The following is a 19,386-nucleotide window of genomic DNA, read 5'->3' as shown; positions in this document are numbered from 1 at the left end:
GTTGATGCTGTTATGGTTATTGTTCTATAGATTTATTGAGTTTCCCCACAAGAAAATGAATCTCAGGGTTGTATATTGTGACATGTATGTACTTTGATAATATATTTACTGTGTACTTTGAGTGGTGCAGTTGTACATTAATGAGAATACATAAACTTCATGATAATTTTCAATGAAATCAGTATTTTTGTTGCCATATTTAACTAAAACTGAATTCAGTTTGGCAAACAATGGTTTGAGAATCTTTCAGAATATAATTACAGCAACACTGTACAGCTGAAATTGTGGGAAATGCCACTAATGGTTTCTGTGAGAGTGATGTACTCTCATCCACAAGAATTCAGTGAAGATAAAGAAAATTAAAAATAGAAATAAAGTTAGTAAAGAATAACACTGTGGGTGGTTGTTGGTCAGTCATGAAAAGGAAATATCTAATGCAGTATTCATCTTTCAACCCTGACAGGAATGTGTTTGAATGAATTTGTAATCAATCCTCACCAGCAACATATGGACGCCTTCCACTGGGTAATGGACTGGGAAGACATGATCTCACCATCCAGCCTCATTGGATTGCTTGAGAAGAATTTTTTTGGGAAGTGGCTACAGGTGAGTTTGCAAGACTTCAAAGGTTCATGTATTATCAAAGCACATATCCATCTACAACCCTGAAAATTGTCTTCTCCAGAAAGCCATCAAAGAAAGAAAGAACGTGAAAGTCATTCAGAGAGAAACATCAACCCCCCCCCGCCCCACCATAGCATCCTAACCATCAACCCCTAAACACCCCTCACCCCTCACAAAATGGAACGGGAACAGTGACCCCGCCCCCCAAAAAAAAACCAACCCCAGCACAAAAGAAAAACGAACAGAGCACCAACCCCCTAAACACCTTCCTCTCGCACAACACAATGGAAAAGGAACAGGCAATTTAAAAAACACAGAATATAAAAATAGTAAGTCTGAAAAAGTCCAGTCCATAAATGCAATCGTCTAATCCATAAATGCAGAACCACGAAACCATCCTATGATATCTGTTGTCATCCTACTCTATCATCCTCCTATAAGACTTGTAACAATAGAATTAATATCTATTAAATTCCTCTTGTATTTGTTGTGGGGAGCATTCTGACTGGCTGCATTGCTGTCTAGTATGGGGGTAGGGAGTACAGCACAGGATCGAAGTAAGTTGCAGAAAGTTGTATCATTGTTACTGTCAGGAAGGAGGTACAGAAGCCTGAAGGCACACACTCAACGATTCAGGAACAGCTTCTTCACCTCTGCCATCCGTGGACATTGAACCCATGAACACTACCTCACTACTTTTTTTTATTTAGTTCTGGTTTTGCAATACTTATTTTAACTTTACTATTTAATATATAAATATATCTACTGTAATTCAGGTTTTTTCCCTATATTTATCATGTATTGCATTGTACTGCGCCGCAAAGTTAACAAGTTTCATGACATATACCAGTGATATTAAACCTGATTCTGATCTTTATGACTACGTGTTGGCAACAAAATCATATGACTTTTTTGATGATTGTTGTGAATGGATGAAGTTTGTTTCTGTGAAATTTTATGCAATTAGGTGAAGTAGGAAATAGTTTTTACAATACTTAAATCACATCTGAATTTTTTACTTGTTATTGCAATTGGTAAAACAATTCTCTGCTGAATGTTCTAAATTTACAGGTGTTATGTTCATGGCTCAGTAATAGCCCTAACTATGAAGAGATCACTAAGTGGTACCTGGGCTGGAAGTCCATGTTCTCTGACCAAGTGTTGGCCCACCCGACGATCAAGGAGAAGTTTAATGAAGCACTGGACATTATGAACCGGGCTGTCACCTCCACTGTTGGTAAGAGATTCTTCATTTTATTTCATTTGGGAACTTTATGAAACATGGGAAATGTAAATTTTGGAAAGGTAAAGAAATGATGATCACAGAGAGGTGGCGTAGTGGTTAGCACAACGCTTTACAGTAACAGCGACCCAGGTTCAATACCCGCCACTGTCTATAAGGAGTTTGTACATTCACCCTGTGACCACGTGGGTTTCCTCCGGGTGCTCTGGTTTCCTCCCACAGTACAAAGGCACACCAGTTTGTAAGTTAATTGGTCATTGTAAATTGTCCTGTGATTAGGCTAGGGTTAAATTGGGGGGTTGCTGGGTGGTGTGGCTTGAAGGGCTGGAAGGGCCTGTTCTGCACTGTATCTCAAGAAAATAAAATTAAAAGAAATATATCAAGTAAGGCATATATAGCAAAGAGTTGAAAAAAGGAAAAAAAGACATTTTTAAACAGGATTTTGAACTCGTTTGAATACAGAATGTCTCATGTCTGGATCTTGGGACATCCCAGTGTGCTTTGGGAGTTCATGAATTAATTAAAAGTGTGGTTTTAGCAGGAACCACTACAGCCAAAGATTGCAGAGGCTCCAGAAACAGCTTGAAAACTGATGCAGATCAGAGATGAATATTAGATCACTTCATTGCTTTTAAGAAGATTTTCTAGAAGCTTCTTCAAGCATTGTAGCAACCAAAAATAGGTTCACCCTTGCCAGAGTGCCAGAGAACACAGATTTTTTCATGCGGGGATATGGTTCCCTGTGGGAAGCTTTTGAATTTCTTCTGTTCTCTTCCCCCTTCACTTCCAGTCCTGAAGAAGTGTCTGAAACTTTGACTGTTAATTGATTTCTGTAGATGCTCCCTGAGCTGCTGAGTTCCTCCAGCATTTTGTACGTGTTAATTGAAAGGTTTCTTGCAAAGCTGGTATAACCATAACACGTCACCACAGACGGAGTGCTTCCAAGCCCTGATGTCACTTGCGTAACCCTTTCCAACGCTAGCACAACCTGGGATAATTTCTGTAATACCACCACCAACTCCCCAGAACTGCTACAGAGTGTCATAGTCACCTACTTGTACCATGCAACATCTCCTGCACACTATATCCCTTGCATCTTCACTGGTGGGAGAGTTTAGTCAAAGCATTGTACAACATTTGTAGAGTTACATGGTAAGTATCTATCAGAAGTACAATAAAGATACTTCATAATGGGGGAAGTTGATAGGAAGTGTGCATTGGAATGACTTTTTTAACATTTGCAGATATTGATCATATTATTTCTGAGGGGTTCATTCAATAAGTTCCTGAGTCACAGAGACCATAACTGTCCCATCTTATTCTGGGCTTCATTAGCTAGATGCAGCTATGTTCATATGGGTGTAGAAGTTGGTCTGAATGCCTGTAGATTACTGGATGGAAATTACTTCTGATTGAAGAAGGACTGGTGTTTTTTTAAAAGCTGATGTATTAACTTAACACTTGAATGTTGAAGCATGTTCATGAATTGTTATACTTGTTACTCCTCCAAGAGGAACACAACCTTGCCATGATTTGGAGGCTTGTGTGCCTTGTTGACCCAGAGAGCTATGTTGGCTGGAGTCAGGGCTTTATGCTTTGGCTCTGGGAAGGGTCACCCATGCCAAATAGGTCAAAGGGTAGAGGCCAGACTAAGAGTGGTCCACCGGCCCTCCTGGTTTGGGGGATCAGCTCAGGGCTAACAACCCTGATTGGTAAAACAAAATTGTTATGGAAACAGCAATGAAAAATCCTTCTACATCTGCGTGCGACGGTATTCCTGAGTCTCCACCGGGACATGCATGACTGACAGTAGTGAAAACTGACAGGAAACTACTGACATGATGAAGGAAGTCCTGAACACTGCCAGAGATAGATGACCTTCATTACTACCCTAAACACCAGCGGGATAATGGGCAGTAAGAGAAGAGATGGTTGTTACTATGGGGCTGTGAAGCAGTGAAACTCTACTCCCACATGGGAGAACGAAAATGATATTTTTAGTCCTTTAAATTTTGTGTTAATGCATGAGCAAATCCCAGCTCTGCGTGCAGCTGTGCTTGAAACCTGGCACCAACCTCCTCATGCCAGCCGCTATGTACCTGGCTCTGCCTTCCCTTCTATTAGAACTGGTCTGCTGGGAATATGGCAGTAGCCCTTGCAAGCCCCAATGCAGCTATTGTCAGGGATTGTCAACACCCACCCATTTTGTAAGCTTATAAGCACCCAGATCCTGCAGTCTCTCTGATAACCTCCTAATGCATGTGATGGAAATAGCAGTCTTCCCCTTTTCTACCCAATCTGTGCCTCATAATTTAACAAACTTCTATCAGGTCTCCCTTCAGCTTTCAGCACTCCAGAGAAAACAATCATAAATCTGCACAGTATTCTCAACACAGAGTTCTCTGGAGCAGCAGATTTAATGGCCAGTTACACATAGCCATGATTAATTTTTTTAATGTTATAATCCATTATTTTATGTTTGAATATATTTTTATTATGAAATAAAGTTATCAAAACTTGATTACCTATATAATCCTCCCTATTTTCCGTTGCTTCTAGTTATATGTTATGATCTTGTACAGTTTTTCTTTGTAACTTGGGTTTGATGGTGAAGTGTGTTTAATCCAGTTGTCAGGTTTTGCCTGGAGAATTCAGAGTTTTCTTCATTGTTTTGTTTTCAAACAGGTGGCTACATGCAGCCAGGAGCTCGAGAAAACATTGCCTACCTCACCCATACAGAGCGGCGGAGGGACTTCCAGTACGAGGCAATGCAGGAGCGCCGTGAGGCTGAGAATATGGCACACCGTGGCATTGGAGTTACATCTACCTCCATACCAATGAACTTCAAGGACCTGATCCAGGCCAAGGCTGAAGAGCACAATATAGTCTTTATGCCTTTGATGGGCAAACGTCATGAGGGAAAACAGCTCTATACCTTTGGGCGCATTGTCATCTACATTGACAGAGGGGTTGTGTTTGTACAAGGAGAGAAAACTTGGGTGCCAACATCACTTCAGAGCCTCATTGATATGGCTAAGTAATACAAACAGGAGGTGAGGAAGATCTGCTGTTCTCTTTTTCACTCTATTTTGTAATGATCACTTACTCCCTGACCGCAGTTTTGCAAGATTTTCAGCAGTTTATTTAGGGAACGGTGTGATAGGAAAAGAGACTCTCACAGTATGGAAAGATCTTCACTCCACATGATCCTTTGGTTGTTCCTCATAGAAATTAATACAGACTCCAATAAGTGGTTCTTTGTTACTTGTAGCATTTTTCAAGTGTGAAATACTATGTTTGTTTTAATATCTTTTTATTTATGAACAACAAGCTCAGTATTCTGATGTCAAAGTGGTATTGATTTCTAAATTTTAACCTCAGTAAAGTTTTCAGAGTGGGAGCTGCAAAGATCATTAAACGAGTCAGTTCATGATGGAACAATGGATTGAACGATTTCACTGATAGTGTGGCACATCTCCTAACATCAGGAACCATGCTGACTGCAACACTATTGTCTTTACATATTCCAGGATAGGTTTTTCATATTTGTTCTGTCTGATCTTTAAACTAGTGACAAAACAAAGTTCAGAACATAGAACAGTACAATGCAGGAGCAAATTCATTGGCCAACACTGTCTGTGCTGACCATTATGCCAAATTAGCTACTCGTTATGTAATAAAAAACTAGCCAGACATCTCCCTTAAACTTACCCCTTCTCACTTTAAAGCTATGCCCCTGACACTTTTACCCGAGGAAAGAGACTATCTACCCAGTCTGTGCCTCATAACTTCTATCAGATCTGCCCTCAGCTTCCAGCACTGCAGGAAAACAATCCATGTCCACCGAACCTCTCCTTCTAGCTAATGCTGCCTCATCGAGACAGCATCCTGGACGTCATCGGCGGCACGCTCTCCAAATCCACCACAACGTTCCTGTAATAGGGTGACCAGACGACAGTACTCAGGGCAGTGTGGTAGCGTAGTGGTTAGCAAATTGCTTTACAAGACTAATGGCCCAGGTTCAATTCCCACCGCTGTCTGTAAGGAGTTTGTACGTTCTTACTGTGACCGTGTGGGTTTCCTCCAGGTGTTCCCACAGTCCAAAGACAAAGATCATTGTAAATAGTCCCATGATTAGACTAGGATTAAATCGGGAGGGTGAGGGGGTGCTGGGCAGTGTGGCTTGAAGGGCTGGAAGGTCCTATTCTGTGCTGTGTCTCAGTGCAGCCTGATTAAAGTTTTATACAGTAACAACATGACTTCCTGACTTTTATATTTAATGCTCTGACTGTTGAAGGTAAGCATGCCATATGTCTTTCTTTAACACCATGTCTTCATGTATTGCCACTTTCAGAGAGCTATGGACTTGGATCCCAAGATCCCTATGTACATCAATGCTCATAAGGGTCCTGCCATTTACTATACATTCCCCTTACATTTGACCTGCCAGAGTGCAACAAGTCTCACTTGCCTGAATTAAACTCTGCCTGCCATTTCTGCATCCTTAACTGCAACTGATCTATATTCTGCTATATCTTTTCAAGACCTTCTTCACTATCCACAATTCCACCGTGTTTTGTGCCATCTGCAGTTCCTCCAGCGTTTTGTGTGTGTAGTCCACCTACAAGTTTGTCCAAGTCATTTATGTCTATATCACAAACAACAGAGTGGGATCTCCGACCAACAACCAGGGAACATAGCCCAAAATTTAAAGCTACTGATCACTCATCTCAGTAGAACATCACTGGCTATGGACCTTTAGTCAGAATGACACCCTACCACTACGACCCTCTTGTATGGCCAGGACAATTCAAACTCCAAACTACCAAGTGACTATGGATCCCATGAATCCTAATCTTCTGTATCAGCCTGCCATGAAGGACTTTGTCAAAATCTTACTAAATATATGTAGGCAATCTTCTTTGATTATCTTTGTCACCTCCAAAACGACAATCAAGTTTGTAAGATGTTACCTGCCCTGCAAAAAGCCATGCTAACCACAGTTTTCCAAATGTGAATAAATTGTGTGCCTAAGAATCCTCTGCAACTCCACTGCTGTGAACTTAGGTGGATGGATCATGCTGCACTGGGTCAGTTTCAGCATTACTAAACACTTGCTGATTTTGCTTGTGTTTTAGTGTCGCAGGCAGAGAAAACTAACCTTACTCTCAGAGACACCAATTGTTAATGAAATGTACCACTAATGTAAGAGATGAAAGCTGCCGTCAATTGAGGTCATACCTGTAAGCATATCTTTCCCTTCTATCAACTTGGTTCGTTAGATGAGCAATGCCTGAATTCTGATATTATCAGAATAATTATTAGTATACCTTTTTTGAATACATGATCTGTATAAGAAATCCTCTTAAACCTTGTGTGTCATTCGTACTTAAATGTCACAGATTTTTCATTAACAAAATGGGAACAAATCCCACCCACATGTCTATGGAAAAAGCTGAACGGGCCAAATGGCTTAATTCTGTCTGAATATTTGATGGGCTGAGGAAAGAAAAGTATCACTACGTTCTATTTTTTTAGCCTTGGTAATGATGGTATCTGCAGTACTTTAAGTAAGGAATCAAAGATGTTCAACTTAAAACTTTTCATTAGCAACTGTAATTAGTTCATAATAAATTTTAAGGTAATATGCAGCTATTTGACTTATGAAACATTTGATTAAACACTTCATTTAAATGAGTCATTTCAACCAGTTCGTTCAGTGCTGCAATGGATGATTCATGACCTCCCCTCATATTCCTTAATGAAATCACTCTCTGGCAATCTCATTTTAAAAACTATCTTCAGAAGCGAATTTTGAATTTCAATCACGGTTTCTGTTTTGAAGTATTTTCCAACTTGAAAGGCCTAGCTTTATGTTTTGGGGCTGTATTCCCTGGTCCTTGATCCTCGGGTAGTTTTTGCCTAATATCTTTTAAAAAACTTAGATCAAATAAGCCCTCAATCTTCAAAATTACAGAAAATGCAACATTATTTTGAACAATTCTTCTTTGGAGTCCAAATACTTCGGTGAGTATACTCTGTAGTCCTCAGCCCCATATAAACTAGTGTCATAAAATATGATAATCTCCAAGTTTTCCATTGGATTATTAAAACAATACTTGTGTATGGAATGGATTACAATTTAGGACAGTACTTAGCACAAATAATAAATCAATCTTCTTCTTTTTGCCTAAAGAAAACAAACTCCTTTAAATTTCAAAGGATAAAAAATAAAAGTTATCTTCACACATCCACATTGCCCATAAATATTTATTTAGCAGTACTTTGAAACTTAATGTACTCTGCCTTTGCATTGTTAAGGATTGTTGCAAGTTGCAGGTTTTAATATTTTTCCGGTTGTTCATGCAAACCCTCCAGAAAAATCTACTGGTCTGAAGTAACAGTGGGTTTGTCTTTTCGGCAGACTATATTGTAGTAGGTTCATGGGTCCTAGGAAAGATTAAATAGGAGATAGTGATCCTAGGGTCACTATCTTGTTCAAAGAAAGATTCTAAACTTTACTGTTTTTAATTTGTATATACATTCAGTGGCCAGTTTATCAGGTACAGGAGTGGAACCTGGTGTAATCTGCTGCTGTAGCCCATCTACATGTCAACATGTTCTCCGTTCAAAGATGCTCTGCTGCACACCACTGTTCAAATAAAATTTATTATCAGAGTACATACATGTACATAAATCACTGAGATTCTTTTTCTTACAGACATACTTAGCAAATCTATAGAACAGTAACTGTAAACGATCAATGGACAGCAAACTGCAAATGCAAATAAATAAATAAATAGCAATAAAAAACGTGTATGAAATAACAATATACCATCCATCAATATAACAGTGTCCATAAATGAGTGTAGCTACCCGCTTTTGTTCAAGATCCTGTTGGTTGAGGGGTAGTAACTGTTCATGAACCTGGTGGTGTAAGTCCTCACGCACCTGTTTCTTCTACCTGATGGCAGCAGCAAGAAGAGAGCATGGCCTGGGTGGTGAGGATCTTTGATGATGGATACCTCTTCTACAGCAACGTTTCAAGTAGATGTGCTCGATGTTTGGGAGGGTTTTACCCATGATGTACTGGGCAGATTCATTAGCTTTTGTAGGATTTTCCGCTCAAAGGCATTGGTGTTCCCACACCAAGCCATATTGCAGCCAGTCGGTACACCTTCCACCACACTGTTGTAACGTGGTTATTAGAGTTCCTATTGCCTTCCTCTTCGATTGAAACAGTACGGCCATTCTCAGACCACTCTCATTAACAAGGCATTTACATCCACAAAAGTGTCCCACTCTGAATGTTTATTTTTGTTTTTTGCACCATTCTCTGTAAATTATTGAGACTGTTGTGCATGAAAATCCCAGGAGATCAGCTGTTTCTGAGGTACTCAAACCACCGCATCTGGCACCAACAATAAAATCCACTGAGAGCACATTCCTTCCCCACACTGATGTTTGATCTGAATAATTGAACCACTTGGCCATGTCTTCATTGCTGCCACATCATTGACTGATTAGGTATTTGCATTAACAAGAAGGTGTACCTTCCAACAATACCAAATAGGGCAGTCAAAGGATTAGGCTTAAAATTTACTTTAAAGAGTACAGAAAAAGTTTGGAATACTTCCTTCCAATATTTTCCAAGACTTGGGCACGTCCAAAACATATGAATAAGTGAAGCTTCTCCATTGTTACACCTATCACAGTAGGGAGATACATCCCTATAAAAATGAGATAATTTATCCTCGGTCATATAAGCCCTATGAACCACTTTAAATTGTAGAAGGGAATGACGAGCTCATAACGATGAAATATTAACCAATTTAAAAATCTCATTCCAAGTTTCTTCAGAAATTGAGGTCTGTAAATCTTGTTCCCAAAGATTTCTGAGATCTTATTGGCAAGGCTGTCATTTATGATCTAAAATACTTCGTGATACTTGAGGAAATGTATTAATTTCTTGAATCTACAATCCTGTTTTTGCGGTGGGAATTCCAGAATTTAAACTGAATGAATTAAAAAATTCCCATTAATGTATTTTATTTTCTATTAAATGTATGACTGTTTTCTTCGCCCTTTTTGGGATTTGTTTAAAACCTTCCCATTCCCTCACTGACGCATCTTTTTTAAATGCTCCTAAGCAGTCTCTAGGTCAAGGGTGGTGAACCTTTTTGGGAACGTGTGCCCAAATTGGTGATATTGTTCTAATATTCTCTCATGTGCAGAAATTATAGATTCATGAATTAGTAACAATAAATAAAGGAATTTTTAAAGTAAAATGGTTGAGTCCTGTTGCTTATTTGTATGGTTTCATGATTTTACTATGAATAAAAGTCTAACAGAGACTGATTGAAATAAATGACCATTTTAGAAAACCTGTTCAAAAATATTAATATTACTTGGCAGATGTTCTCTGATCTTGGCAATCCATTTGCAAATGTTTTGGCACCATACGAGGAGGCAATAATTGGCCTTTGTATATACTTATCAGTTGATTGGTTGTTGTAAGAGAAACCCAATTGTCACAATTGATGAGAAACCTTGATTTGAATTCTCCTGCTTTCTCCACGTAACATAAGACATAAGAGCAAATTAGACTACTTGACCCATTGAAACTGCTTCACCATTCCACCATACCTGATTTGTTATCCCTCTCAATTCCCTTCTCCTGCCTTCTCCCCATAACTTTTGATGCCCTTACCAATCAAGAACCTATCGGCTTTCACTTTAAATATAGTTTGCAGTAAGTTTATTATCAAAGTACATATAAGTTATCATATATAACCCTGAAATTCCTTTTTTGTGAGCAATCACAGAAAGTACAAGAAACAATGAAATTAATGAGAATCAACAGGGTGGACAACAAAAAAGGTACAAAAAAAAAACCATGCAAAGAAAAAGAAAGAAAAATAAAAAATAAAAATAATAATATTAAATAAATAGGCAATAAGGATTGAGAACAGGAGGTGAAGGGTCCTTGAAAGTGAGTCCGATTCAGGGGGAACAGTTCAGTGATGGGGTGAGTGAAGTTGTGTGCTCTGGTCCAAGAGCCTGATGGTTCCCAAACATGGCGCTGTGGGTCCTGAGGCTCCTGTATCTTTTTCATGATGGCAAAAGTGTGAAGAGAGCGTGACCAGGATGATAAGGGTCCTTGATAATGGATGCTGCTTTGCTGAGACAGTGCTCTGTGTAGATGTGCTCAAGGGTGGGAATGTATACTGTATGTGTGCTGGGTGGCAGCAGGGTGCTAAGGAGTTGAACAGCTTGGAGGAAGATGCTATTAACCAGTCTGAAAATTCTAGTAAATTTGAACAACATTTGGACATGGCATCCAAATTTTTCCCTCTGAATGAGGGATTCGGTCTGTTTATTTTCTGGCCATTCTGCAGGCAAGTTCATCTTCTTGGTGACAGTTCCCCATCCCTTACTGCATTGAAATGCGTGCATTAGTGACATTGCATTCTTTTTGCAAACAATCTCACAACACAGCACACATTGAATGATGAATGATGCCCTTGGGTTAATGGAGTTATATTAATAAACATACTAATTTTACATGTTTTGTAGTATAGATCTGGGTTTGAAATGGAAGCTCTTTAACAATCAAGATCTTTAATTTATCTAGAGAATAATTAATACTGAGGAGTTATAAACAGGGCTTCCTTCATCGGGCTGGTAGCTTCCTCTTGGTTTTCACTAAGATAAGCAGGAAGGCAAGAGGTGGACCCTATTCTCTACTTCAGAAGATTGTGACTTTGCAGATGACATTACATACACACCAGCACATGCAAGAGAAAACTCCACACCTGTATAACTTTGGTGGACAGGTTGGACTCAGAGTCAGCCAGAGAAAGAATGAGACCATGACCCTCAATGTAGAGTCTCTTCCTCCTATCAAGGGATATGGTGTCGACTTACTCAACAATGACAGATTCACCTACCTGGACAGCATCATTCGGCAGGGCGGTGGGACCAAGGATGACATCTAGTGCAGAGTCAGCAAAGCTAGAATCGTCTTCAGATCAATGAGCAACATATGGCGATTAAGCAAGTACAGCGTCAATACCAAGGTGGAGCTGTACCAGAGCTATGTTCTGTCACACACTTGTACGGGTCAGACACATGACAGAGAGTGACCTTGTCAAGCTGTCATCATTCCACATCATGAGCCTCTGGAAGATCCTCCGTATTTTCCAGCCAAGAAAAGTCTCCAACCACACCCTACTCCTTCAGTGTCCTCAAGAGGACATTGCTACAATCATCATAAGGAAGCGTTGGAGATGGATTGGGCACGTGATGAGCAGAGAGACCAACTCCATCATCGAGACGGTATTTTTCATGGACCCCTGAAGGGCAGAGGATATGCTTGAGACAAAAGACAATGGTACTGTGTCGTAGAGGTGGAAATGAGGACCCTGAACAGGTCTGAACTAAGTGAAGGGGCTAAATCTACTCTGAGCTATGCCAAACATACACTGGAATATCAAGATTAATGTCAGGCAAAAGAACAGTGCTCATCTAATCCTATCTACACTTTATCTTCTGGCATCTGAGAAAACAGTCTGTGCACTGAAATTTTAAACACTTTTCTATTATGTAAAAAAAAGTCTTTATTTATAAGCTGATTTGGAATTATTTTAACAACATGGCATGACTGTTTGGACATTAGAAAATTTGCTGGCTCTAGGTGCCACATTCACTCCTATTAGAGCCATAGAAAAGTACACCACAGAAACAGGCCCTTCGGCCCAGCTGGTCTGTGCTGTACCATTTAAGCTACCTACTCCCATTGACCTGCACCAGGACCATAGCCCTCCATACCCCTCCCATCCATGTACCTATCCAAACTTCTCTTAAACATTGAAATTGAGCTTGCCTGCACCACTTGCACTGGCAGCTTGTTCCACACTCTCACGCCCCTTTGAGTGAAGAAGTTTCCCCCCTCATGTTCCCCTTAAACTATTCACCAACCACCCTTAACCCATGACCTCAAGTGCAGTCCCACCCAACCTCGGTGAAAAAAGCCTGCTTGCATTTACCCAATCTATACCCCTAATAACTTTGTATTCTTGTGTTCTTTCCTGCGCTAGAATCTGTCACCCTTGCAGGCAGGGAGTTTCAGGTTAAAACATCTGTCTGAATGAAGTAATTGTGCATCACCTTTGTCTTACTCATCACTAGATTTGAGAGCCCTGGGGTCATCTATTAATGGGAACTGCTTCTATTTAGCCTTCCCAGAGCCTGTTGTAAACCTCTACCATCTATCAAATTGCCATTCATTCTTGTAATTTGGGAAACTTGGTGACCATTTCAGGCCAGGTTTATTGTCATTTAACTACATACATGCATATAACATACGGAACCATATAAGGTGTATAGAAACGAGGCAATGCTTCTCCAAACCCGGGTGTAAAGCACAGTAGTACACATAACACGGTAGCTTGTGAAGGTAAGAATAAAATCTACAGATGAATCACACATAAATAACAAACTAAAGTGCATAAATTAAACATCGTAATGTACAGAACAGATTAACCAGCGACACTTCCAAGGCAGTGTAGCAGGGAGTTCTGAACCTCTGTTCACCTTATCAAACACTTCAGTTCGGTGAGGTACAGGTCTCAGCTCTGCTCGATACTTTTTTCTTGAAGCTGGCGAACAGCGAAATTCATGTTGATGGTATAGTGACCCAGACAAAATCCACACTGTGTCTCGGGAATGTTCTTTTCTGATATGCTGGCAATTAGCTCGCATAATCCTCAACAACCAGTGCAGCTACAATGTTGGTTTCCACCCAACAATGGTATCTACCCAAGCACGTTCTATGCATAAGACCATAAGACGTAGGAGCAGTATTAGGCCACTCAGCTCATTGAGTCTGTTCACCGTTCCATAATGGCTGATTTATTATCCCTCTCAACCACATTCTTCTGTCTTCTCCCCATAACCTTTGATGACCTGACTAATCTAGAACCTATCAACCTCTGTTTTAAATATACTTGTAAGGGGTTTCTTCTTTTATGTTACTGTGTATGTTAATCAAAATGGCTTCTTTGTTATGTTAATCTTTTATGGTACTGCATATGTTAATTAAAACGGCTTCTTTGTTATGTTAAATGCTAATAAAGTCTCTAGCTAGCACTTTGCTTGGGTTATAATATAGATAACAGGGTAAATGAACCAATGGGTGTCCATGGTATTCTTTCTTGGGGTGATATGCTGTCTCATACGGCTGGGAACCAGGGGGTTTTGGCGGGGAGTTGGAGGAGAGACCGTGAGGACGACGGACGTGCGGGGAAAGCTCAGGCTGATCTCTCCGGGTGGTCCCGAGTCGCGAGCCGACGGGGTCAGAGTGGTCCCGAAGAGGTCCCCAGCTCCAACGTGTGCATGAAGAAATTGAACATTGATAAGTCTGGCGCCTTTTCCATCCATTTTTTTGTATTGAACTTCTACTAATCCCATAGACCTAGTAATATCTATAAAGTGTAATTGGTAAAACGTACATTGTGTGCTGGCTGATGATTGATGTTTGAAGCTGAATCAGGTGGCAGCTGTACAGCAACCGACGTAACCAGGAGACAACGTGGGCAGCGGACGGGGTTTCCCCGAGATAAATACAAGCCAATATAGCTGGGCGTTATATACTCAATGACTTGGCATCCACAGCCGTCTGTGGCAATGAATTCCACAGATTCACCACCATCTGGTTAAAAAATTTTTCCTTATCTCTGTTCTCAGTGGATGTCCCTCAATTCTGAGGCTGTGTCCTCTGACCCTAGACTCCCCCACCATCAGAAACATCCTCCCCACATCCGCTCTACCCAGGCCTTTCAATATTTAATAGGTTTCAATGAGATCCCCCCCACTCATTCTTCTAAACTCCAGCGATTACAGGCCCAGAGCACAGGGCCTGGCATGAGATCACAGTGCATGATGAGCAGGACGGCCTGGCTGACCTGATTAATCTGGCCATTCAAATTGACAACCAGGCATCTGAATGGCACAGAGAAAGAATGCTCCGACCTTCTTACTCCTCAGATCACTGCTCGTCCGTACCCTCTCCTGCATCACCCAGTCTGCGGAGGAGTCTGTGCAGCTGGGTCGCATGCACCTATCTCAGGAGGAATGAGATCGGCCCAGAACAGGTTCCTGCCTCTGTTTTAGTGATCCAGGACACTTCTGGACTTGGTGTCCCAAATGCCCAGTGAAGGAGGATACCCTTCAGCAGGAAGGGGAGTTCTGATGGGCTGGTTCTCCCTGCAAGCATTGTGTGATGCTCCCAGTGCCCTTGTCATGGGGATCTCACACCCTTGAGCTTTCAGGCATTTGTTGACTCCGGTGCAGCCAGGAACCTCATGGATCTCTGAACGTCTGGCTCAAAGATGGAGAGTTCCCACTCAGCAATTGAGAGAGAATATCACCACCAAGGTCCTGGATGGTTGACCTCTGGGCAGATTCAGCAGTTTGCCATGCACCGTTCAGGATGCCAACACATCCAGAAGATGCCAACAGCAGCATCGCTCCATCCTTGGCATTACCCTGGCAGAAGATTCACGTGGATTTTGCCCGGTTGTTCATGGGCAAAATTTCTTTGTAGAGGTGTTTCCAATAGACTCCACTACAGCCTTGCACTCTGTTGATGTGGCGAACAGCCACTTCTCAAGGACTGGCATTCCAGAGCACTTAGTCAGTGACAACGAATGACAGATTGTTGTGGAACAGTTTCAGTCGTTCCTGAAAATGAACAGAATAAGACATATTACATCTGCACTGTATCACCCAGCCACAAATGGCTTGAAGGAAAGGTTTGTCCAGAGTCTAAAGAACGCACTGTGAGCAATGTCAGCAGAACACACTACACTGACACTAGCCAATTCCTTCCTTGCGTATCACAGTGCAGCACACTCCGCACCCAACAACTCCCCAGTTCTGAGTTTTGCTGTCCCTTGAGCCCACATTTGGATCTCCTCAAACCCAGCCTCAGAAGGAGTATGCAGGAAAAACAGCTGAGGCAAAGTGAGGGCTTCTCAAACAAGGGGTGCGATGCTTTGCTCCTGGACAAACGGTCCTGGTGAGGGATTACAGCAGTGAACAAGAGTGGGCACTCAGAAAGGTTAAGGATTGGACTGATCCACTCCCCTACACAGTAGAGATTACGTCTGATATCATCTGGAGGCAACACATCGATCAGTTGAGGACAGCAGAGAAGAGAGGTGTTCAGAGCTGTCAGAGCTACTTCCTGCAGTCTCAGGGTCAAGGCCTACAACCACCACAGAGGAGGCCCGAAAACCTGAGATTCTTTCACAGCCACAAGTCTCACCTTGCCAAGCAGAGTGACTGCCCCTGTCAGGAAAAGCATTATCCCACGAGAGTAAGAAGTCTACCACAGTGATTAAATCTTTAGGCCTGAATGGGACAAGTTTAAAATTTACTATCCTGTGGATATATTTGTGTGTATCCTCCTGGCAGCCCCTATCTCTCCCTCACTGAAGGTGAAGAGCTCCTTTCTTTAGGCACCAGGATACACCATCTTTAATTACCCACAAAGTTAACTTACGACGACACAAGAATTAGAATATGATGCACCCCACATTGCAGTTATATTCATATTACAAAATAAACAGTAGTGTCTAGCTTAAATACTGTATACAAACAACAGATACATAGTTATACAACCCCATTACAAAAGGAATGGAATATTCTGCCGTGTACACCATAAAGCCAACCCGAGTGTCTCAGCTCAGTTTAAGACCCATTATAAAACAATAAGATCATTAGGTAAAGGAGCAGAATTAGGCCATTTAGCCCATTGAATCTACTCCTCCATTTCATCATGGCAGATCCATTTCCTTCTCAGCCCCAATCTCCACCTTTTCCCCATATCCCTTCATGCCCCGACTAATCCAGAATCTATCAACCTCTGCCTTAGGTATACCCAATGACTTGGCCTTCACAGCTACCTATGACAACAAAGAGATTCACTGCTCCCTGACTAAAGAAATTCCTCCTTATCTCCGCTCTAAATGGATGTCCCTCTATGCAGAGGCTGTGCCCTCGCGTCTTAGACTCCCCCACCATAGGAAACATCCTTTCCACATCTACTCCATCAAGATGTTTCAATATTCGATAGGTTTCAATGAGAACCCCCCCTTATTCTTCTGAATTTCAGTGAGTACCAGCCCAGAGCCATCAAATGCTGCTCATATGACAAGCCTTTCAATCCTGGAATCAATCTTGTCAACCTCCTTTGAACCCGCTCCAATGTAAGCACACCCTTTCTGAGCTAAGAGGTTCTAAAACGGCTCACAAAACTTCAGTTGATGGCTCACCAGTGCCTTACAAAGCCTTAACATTGCATCCTTGCTTTTAGATTTATTGTGGGGCAGCACGCTTTACAGTCAGGTAAATAAATAAACAAATAAATAAATATTCTGCTCCTCTCGAAATGAATGCTAATATTGCATTTGCCTTCCTCACCACCAGCTCAACCTGCAAATTAACCTTAAGGGCATCTGCACCAGGACTCCCAAGTCCCTTTGCAACTCAGATTTTGGATTTAGAAAATAGCTTATGTTTTTATTTCTTCCACCAAAGTGCATGACCATACACTTCCTGACACTGTATTCCATCTGCCACATCTTTGGCCATTCTCCTAATCTATCTAAATCCTTCTGTAGCTTGTCTGCTTCCCTGATACTACCTGCCCCTCCACCTATCTTTGTACCATCTGCAACTTGGCAGCAAAGCCATCAATTCCATCATCCAAGTCATTAACATATAAAGTAAAGATGCCCCAACACCACTGGTCACTGGCAGCCAACCAGAAAAGGCTCCCTTTATTCCCACTCTTTGCTTCCAGCCAATCAGCTAATGTTTTATCCATACTGGTATATTTCCTGCAATACCATGGGCTCTTAACTTGTTAGGCAGCCTCATGTGTGCCACCTTGTCAAAAGCCTTCTGAAAATCCAAGTACACAACATCCACTGATTCTCCATAGTCTATCAAGCTCATTACTTGTTCAAAGAATTCCACCAGATTTGTCTGGCAAGATTTTCCCTTAACCATGCTGACTGTGGCCTATTTAATCATGTACCTTCAAGAAACCACATCTATAACAATTGACTCTAATTGCTTCCCAACCACTGAGGTCAGACTAACTGGCCTGTAATTTCCCTTTCTTCTACATCTCTCCCTTCTTGAAAAGTGGAGTGATACTTGCAATTTTCCAGTCCTCCACTACCAAGCCAGAACGCATTGATTCTTGAAAGATTATTACTATGCCTCCACATTCTCTTCGGCCACATCCTTCCGAACCCTGGGTTGTACACCATCTGGTCCAGGTGATTTATCTACATACAGACCTTTCAGTTTCCCAAGGATCTTCTCCCTAGTAATGGCAACTTCACACGCTTCTGCCCCTGACACTCTCGAATTTCCACCATTCTGCTAGTGTCTTGCACCGAGAAGACTGATGCAAAATAATTATTCAGTTCATCAGCTATTTCTTTGTCCCCCCCATTACTATCTCTCCAGCATCATTGTCCAGCAGTCTGATATCTGCTTTCACCTCTCTTTTACTCTTTATATATCTGAAGAAAGAGAATATACTGGGAAGACATGGAAGGGCATACACCCAGTGCAATGACAGCAGAATGGCCTGGTGACGTGTGTGTGTGTGTGTGTATGTGTGTGTGTGTGTGTGTGTGTGTGTGCGTGTAAGGAATGTGTTTACCAAGTGCTCTCCGTCACATTACCACCCTCCTCTCCTGTGGCGACGATGCTCGGCAGCCAAGGCAGGTGGTCTGCAGTAACGTTTCCTTTCCCTGCTTTATGATGGCCACGGAATTTGAAAGGTTGGGGCTCCAGGTACCACTGTGTCACTCTGGCACTATGGTCCTGCATTGTCTGAATCCACGTCAGCGCTCTGTGGACTGTGTAAATGTCGGACTCCCGGCCAAGGAGGTAGTACCGGAGGCTGTCAAGGGCCTACTTAAAGGGCATATACTCCTTTTCAATGGTGGGGTACCTGGTTTCCCTTGGGAGGAGTTTTCAGTTCAGGTAAAGAACAGGTCACTCTCCTCCATGTTCTCCTTGTGCCAACTCTGCTCCAAAGCCTATTCCTACACCTGGATAAGGAGCTATTTGTCAAAGTCTGGGCTCCGATGGGCAGGTGAAGGGCACATGTGGGCTCTAATGGCTTGAAAAGCATTTTCACACTGACTTGTCCACGTCACTGGCTTGCTAACAAGCTTCCCAGCGGGATTAGTCAGAGGTGGGTCCAGAGTGGTGAACTGGGGAATGAGCCTGCGATACCATCCTACCAGACCCAAGAAAGACTTCACTGCCCTTCTTGGTGTGAGGTCGGGGATCACTTCCGCTTTGTCCACCGATGCTCGAACCTCTCCATGTTCCGGCTGGTAGCCAGGATATCTGGTTGCCCCCTTTTTTTTTGCCCACTCACGTTTTTGTAGACTGAGGGTGAGACGGGCGTCATGAATATCCCTCAG

The 19,386-nt window shown here is 41.9% G+C and overlaps 1 protein-coding gene across 1 annotated transcript in view; it reads left to right on the top strand.

Moving 5' to 3' along the window:
* Positions 1 to 10,135, top strand: part of tfip11 (tuftelin interacting protein 11) — a 43,301-nt gene extending 33,166 nt beyond the window's left edge. Inside the window, exons 11-13 of the mRNA XM_063034269.1 lie at positions 464 to 606; positions 1,696 to 1,861; positions 4,553 to 10,135. Of these exons, the coding sequence (XP_062890339.1) occupies positions 464 to 606; positions 1,696 to 1,861; positions 4,553 to 4,908 (665 nt within the window). The 3' untranslated portion in view covers positions 4,909 to 10,135. The remainder of the gene's footprint in view (positions 1 to 463; positions 607 to 1,695; positions 1,862 to 4,552) is intronic.
* The last annotated feature ends 9,251 nt before the right edge of the window (positions 10,136 to 19,386 follow it).

Source organism: Mobula hypostoma, chromosome 27 (assembly GCF_963921235.1).
Source record: "Mobula hypostoma chromosome 27, sMobHyp1.1, whole genome shotgun sequence".
NCBI classification, from domain to species: domain Eukaryota; kingdom Metazoa; phylum Chordata; class Chondrichthyes; order Myliobatiformes; family Myliobatidae; genus Mobula; species Mobula hypostoma.
This window is presented reverse-complemented; position numbering and strand designations above follow the sequence as displayed.